General features: G+C 38.7%; 1 protein-coding gene across 1 annotated transcript in view; it reads right to left on the bottom strand.

Annotated features, from left to right (window-relative positions):
* rwdd1 (RWD domain containing 1) overlaps positions 1-2,626 on the bottom strand; it is a 12,545-nt gene extending 9,919 nt beyond the window's left edge. The window contains exons 1-3 of the mRNA XM_050045864.1: positions 2,416-2,626; positions 1,623-1,688; positions 871-1,001 (exon numbers count right to left, since the gene is read on the bottom strand). Of these exons, the coding sequence (XP_049901821.1) occupies positions 871-1,001; positions 1,623-1,688; positions 2,416-2,488 (270 nt within the window). The 5' untranslated portion in view covers positions 2,489-2,626. The remainder of the gene's footprint in view (positions 1-870; positions 1,002-1,622; positions 1,689-2,415) is intronic.
* Positions 2,627-6,460: the final 3,834 nt, after the last annotated feature.

Genomic DNA, 6,460 nt, shown 5'->3' with positions numbered 1-6,460 from the left:
TTCAATTTTGTGTTCTTGGACGTTAGTCTGGGGCGCCGTCTACCATTAGGTGTGCTAGCCACTCCACCCGCCGATCTCCGCAAGGGATGTGAGGACTCTAAAACTTCACCAGGGCCTCCATCGGCATATGGGTGAGTAGATAATGGCTGAATTTTCATTTTTGGGTGCACTATCCCTTTAAAGGCCCTTCATAATCAAGCCCCTTCCTACATGTCTGAACTCCTGCATATCTACACTCCCTCCCGTACTCTTAGATCCTCTTCTGCAATTCAACTCACATCACCATCTGCCCTCTTGACTACCATGGGTTCAAGAGCCTTCTGCCTTTGGAACTCTCTCCCCACATGACATTCGCAATATTGACTCCCTTTCCACCTTCAAATCCCATCTGAAAACACACATTTTCAAGATCGCACATACAGTCTGATTTGGTGACACACCCTTTAAGATTTGTACTGATGATGACTTTATGATGACAATTTTATACCTAGTTTTTCTACCTATGATTTTTGTACAGTTATTTTCTTAGCTTATTACTGCATATTAATGGTGTCTTGTAAGGTGTCCTTGGGTGCTTTGAAAGGCACCTATAAATAAACCGCATCATTATTATTATTATTATTATTATTATTGATACTTTTCCCTGGTATATGTATATCTTAAAGGGAAAAAAAACATGACATTACATTTCAGTTGATCTGCAAGTGGTTTACTTTGCTCTTTTGGCAGTACAAAAAATATCTGCAAGAGCATCCAGTGCAAGACAGTGAACAACTCCAGATAACAGGTTGACAGTCAAGCAGAAGATAGAGGACATGGACCAACGACCACAAAAATAAAGGTGATCACATTAAGTTCAGGTGGACAGACCTGATGCTGCAGTAAGGTAAGGATGTCGTTCACATCTCTGTCCTCCAGGTTCTCCTGGGAGTGTATCTCCCACAGCGGAGGCTCATCTGGATATTTCTCTACATATGTGAACTTTAATGTTGCTTCCACAGCTGCAAGAAGAAAACAGACAGCTCATATTATCACAGTTTCCCGTATTTCACTTTTTACAGGTATTTACTGTTCAGTTTTCACAACTCAATCCACACCGCCACACTGTTTCATCCACACTTAGGGCCTGTCCCAATACCCACACTTCCCCTAGAAATACCCATTTGCACTTGGTTGTGCGCGTTCACATTTAGGCTAGTGGAGTCCCAAAATAAAATTAGTGGAAGTGGTTTCCAACACTTAAAATCCACCTTAGATTCCAAGGGAACCCCGACCCACACTTTCAACTAAGTGGAAGATGAAATTTCCCAGAACACCTTGCATGTCAGCAACTTCGGCAAGTTTTGGAAAACAAAAACGTCGGCCATGCCGATTTGCATGAAGTGGTGTCCCATTTCGCTCATCAAGGGTTATCTCGCAAATGAGGGCACTCAATAATACCAAGTTGAAGATTTAAGGGGTAGAAATGAGACAGGCCCTTACTTTTTCTCTCACCATATTCTGAATATCTCCTTTAACATCACTGACACATTTCATTATGAACACTGAGATTTCATAACAACATTTAACTGTCATGTGTTAAATGAATGACATATTTTAACCACACACATTAGAATACTCACTTTCATCATTTTCCCCAGCATCTGATGTGACTGTGATAGTGAAGCTGGTGGGATCATCTGAAAGCACTACACACACACACACACACACACACACACACACACACACACACACACACATCAGTATTATTATTTCAACATCATGATATCTGAAAAGCAGGTATACCTAAATTCACCATGAGCTAATTAGTAATCTGATGGGTAAGAGAAAGCTGCCTGGGTTACAAAAATTGACATTAAGCCCTGTATTTCCAGCTTTTTCATATTTGCAAAATATTTGAGTCTAAAAATCTTTTTTTGTTTTTTTTATGTGTGTGTAAGTTCTTTTATATTTACAGGTTACACATTAACACAGGGGATGTCCATCTCCCCACACAAATAATACTGAGACAAATCTCTCTCCTTGTTTGTGTATTTGCAGATCTATTTTATATTTATATTACATTTCTCTTTTTGTCTTTATGGAAGGTGTTATATATTTAGAGATTGCACATTTCCACACAAATAATGGGAAAAATCTATCTCCTTAAGTTTGGTGTACTTTTCTGTCTCTGTAAGCCAAAGTGAAGGCCCACTGTAACAGCCTGTCTATATCTGTTGTGTCACATGTAGCTAGAGTAACAATAACTCTTCAGTACTGTGCCACAGGAAGTTGTTATCTAAGTTTGTTGAATTTAGCTTACAGTAAAATGAACTAATGTTACCAGCCAGCTCAGAAACGTTTACTTGCTAACTTAGCCTTTGGGCTAGCTCAATTTCTCTTTCCTGTCTGACATCTCATTGATATAAAGCATACCTGTGAAAGAGTCTGGGTAAATGGACTCTATCGCTTCAAGTTCATTTCTTTGCTCTTCGGCGTAGTCTGTCATTTTGGTGTGGCTGCAGGTTATCTGGAAAGTAGACAGATCATCACCGCTGTGTAGAAGCTAACACGCCGGCTGTACTTTGCTGTGCTGCGTGCTCCACTGGCCCAACGGTCGGGAATCGATGATGTCGTCATTCTGCCTGTCAGGTCTGAAACGTCATACTGTACGGTACAGTGATGTGGTTGTGAAACATTTCATTTGGAGGAGATACAACTGATTGTGCGTGTGGGCGCTGTAACTGTAGGTGCTTTGTTGAGTAGTTTTTACTGACAATAACACTGTGCTGATCCATTGTTTGGGTCTGCAGCACACAGGAGGCTTTCCGTATGGTTTATTGTCGGTTTCCTTTGCTAACCAGCTTTCAGGTGCATTACCGTCACCTAGTGGACTGGAGTGTGGAGCCGTAGATTGGCAAGAAAACATTAAAAGAAATTTTTAATTCTCTCTCTTATTCTTATTACTCTTGAATTATTAAATAGAACCTTAAGTACATTCCTTGATGTCCTTTCTAGCAGAGTGCTTTTCTTCGGTTAGTCCTATTATTGACTGTTTTCAGTTTGTTAAAGTGTGTACATATTCCAATAGGATGCTTCCCTATTCTATAGAGAGTTTCATTTCATCCTGTATGTCCTATCCTCAGATGGGTAATGACCATCTCTTCTCTTGGGCTGTAATCTACAACACCTACATGTTTTGAATACTGTAAAGATGTCTTCCTGTATGACTTCAGTTCCAATACTCCTGCCAGGTTTTGTACACACAGTCCTTTTTGATAGTTTTAACCTCTGCTTTAGCTACTGAATGGCACTTGCATGTCAAATTAACTGTTGTTCCAGTGATTGTTTTTCCAGTATTTCTACTTTCTTATTTCCTTCCACCCCTACATGGGCAGGAGCCCGAAGGAAGATTCCTTCTTCTTCTTCTTCTTCTTCTTCTTCTTCTGCTTCTTCTGAAGGATTTCCGTCACACTATGCAACATAGGCATATTGCTGCCCTCAGGTAATTTGCAGAAGTCTATTTGATAACTGAGATTCCTACATCGGGTCCAGTGCGATGGAGAAAAACGTCACAGTTTTTGTTGTTTCACAGTGTTCTGCGCTATGGATTGATTTCAGTGACTGACCCGTGACCTCAGTTTCTGCCTGCTTTGCTTGTATGAGGACATTCCCTGTGTGGTAGTTGCTGTATTCTATCAAAGCATGATTCACTGTCCCAATCCTCCATGTGGAACTTTATCCCGAAATTTGTTTTTGACCAAATTGGAGGACTCCCATTCCTATTAGTTTGCAATTATAAGATAAACAAGATACCTGTTAAACTATGCAATTTTCACAAGCAGGCTTTACTGGAATTGAACTTAATCTACAAGCACAACTTCTCGCCACATCGTTATATGGAATATTAGAGACATTCTGTATAAAAAGAAGAGTATTTTTCATTTTTTTGGTGAGTCAGCTGATTAACACTGAAGGTCGTCTCATGAGTTTTGATGAATTTATTTCTTATTATGATTTCCCTGTCACAGCAAGGGAATTTGCTCTAGTAATGGGGGCTATACCATATGGCCCTGTGACTCTGTGCAGGGGATCATTCCCAGTTGATGTTTCTGTCACCGTGGGATAGCGAGAAACGTCTTCTCGATTCCTCTGTATGTCTGGTACATGTGGAGAAATTGACAATAAAGCTGACTTTGACTTTGACTTTGATATTGTTAATCTTGATGATGCTCCATGTGGAAAAGTGTGTCTTTCAACAGCATGTAAGAAAAATAACAAAGCTATCCGGTCTCTATTTCACAATGAAGTTGTTACAAAACCTTATGTCATTGCTTATTGGAATAATTTTGTTAACAACATTCCCTGGATAAAAGTTTAGACATTGCCCCATAAATACTTAATTACTATTTAGATTTATCCAGTTAAACATATTCTCAGAAAATTTAAACCAGATATCAATATAAACTGTTCTTTGTGTGCAGCTCATCCAGAAACTGTGTCTCATCTGTTGGAAATGTCAATATTCTAGTAAATTATGGAAAGATGTTGTTAAATGTATTAATGGCATGCTTTACAAAGATTTTGTGTTATTGTATGAGCATGTTTTATTTGTTTTTCCCCCAATGACAGAAAATTGCATGAAAAAGCTTAGCCTATATGATAAATCTACTGATCCTTCCAACCAAATTCCTATACACAAGTGCAAGTTTTAAAATAGAAGACCCTGTATTTTACAAAGAGTTGGAGCAGTACTTAGAATCTATCAAATCCTCTGTCAATAATAAGGCTCTACAAACTATAAATGTTTGTGTTAAATTTAAAATCTGTATTTGAGCACAGCTTATGTGATGCTGGATTTCTCCAGTATTTTGGAAGAGTTGATTTATCGGATTGATTACTGGACTTTGGGCTGAATGTGCCATGACTGTTTCTCTTTCTTTTTTTTTCTATTTTATTTTATTAACTACTTTATTATTTTATTATATCTTATCCTTTGTTATGGACCTGGCTTTTGTTTATTGCTCTGTGATGGATGCTATGTGCAATTGATTGTACATGATGTGCAATATGTTCAATAAAGATTTAAAAAAAAAAAAAAAAAAATGATTATCTGGAGGTGCTTCTCATTAGGCTTGTTTGAGATGAACTGCGCCTCGCCTGGAAAGTACGTGAGAGCAGGCGGCCGCAGCGGGGGGCGGTGACAAAAAGCTGCTGGCAGGTCGGACAGTTTTTGGACAGTTTCCAGCAGCCTTAAGTCCGTACAGGAAGTCACAGAAACACTTTCATCCTGTCCTATACAATGTCAATTTATTAAAATATCAGTTTGTTCTCAGTCTCTGATTTATTATGAAATATAAATTTATTAAAATGCTTTACAGGTGATCTGTAATTTATTTTCATGGTTTAACCTCCATTTTACATGAATTCTCCTGTAAATCAGCATCATATCAGTTTGACCTGTCCCCTCAACTACACAGGCTGAATAGATTGTGTCTGACTATACATGCAGGAGGACGGAAGGACAAGCCTTAATGTAAGCTGTTGTCTTGTATTTTTTTTCCTCTGAAAATATGAACACTGATATAGAAAATAGAAACACTGTTTATTTAGCCCCTGTAGATGAGGGGACAGGTCAAACTGATATGAGGCTGATTTACAGGAAAATTCATGTAAAATGGAGGTTAAACCATTAACATAAACTACAGATCACCTGTAAAGCATTTTAATAAATCAATCTAGGCTATCATATGGCAGCGTATTGCATTCACTTGATAAATAAAAAAAAGCCCTGTTTTTCTGAGTAATTTTTTTCCCTGTTTTTCGTGGTAATTTTTTTTCTGTTTTTCGGGGTATTTTTTTTTCCTGAACGAGGAGACGAGATACTTCAAAATCTCGCGAGAAGCTCCCACCTGGCACCTCCAAGTGACCCCTGCATCCATGGTGACTCCTGCTCATGGATGTATTTTGCATCCGTGCTCCTGCTCCTAGACAGTTTCAACTACGGGATCAATAAGGGTAAGGCACGCAATTAGTTACACACAGGGTATGATAATCTAGCTATGTTTTCGACTGCATCCTTCTAGTGTAGGCCTATCAATCAATGTAACAGGTTAGGTTAGTAACAGGTTGTAACAACGTTAGCTGACAAACGTGTATGGACATGATTTCAGTTGTCAGGTAACGTTAAGCTAACAGTTTTTTTCCATCATGCTAATGTTGTTACAACCTGTTACTAACCTAGACTCACAAGTTTACTTAACTAAAGACTGATGACTTTCTCCCTGATTTTGTGTTTAGATGGTTGGATACAATTTCAGAGTTTAAAAAAACTCCCTACATTGCAGAACCAATAGTAAATCTGCAGGGCGGTCCTTCGGTGGCTCGCTGAACTCTTGTGCTCGTAAACATAGTCCGACTGCGTTAAAAGTTTTAAACAAAGTCACTGTAAGTCCTTCATTTCCACAGTCTTGTGGACTGA

The sequence above is a fragment of the Epinephelus moara genome, chromosome 6 (genome assembly GCF_006386435.1).
Source record: "Epinephelus moara isolate mb chromosome 6, YSFRI_EMoa_1.0, whole genome shotgun sequence".
Classification (NCBI taxonomy): domain Eukaryota; kingdom Metazoa; phylum Chordata; class Actinopteri; order Perciformes; family Serranidae; genus Epinephelus; species Epinephelus moara.
This window is presented reverse-complemented; position numbering and strand designations above follow the sequence as displayed.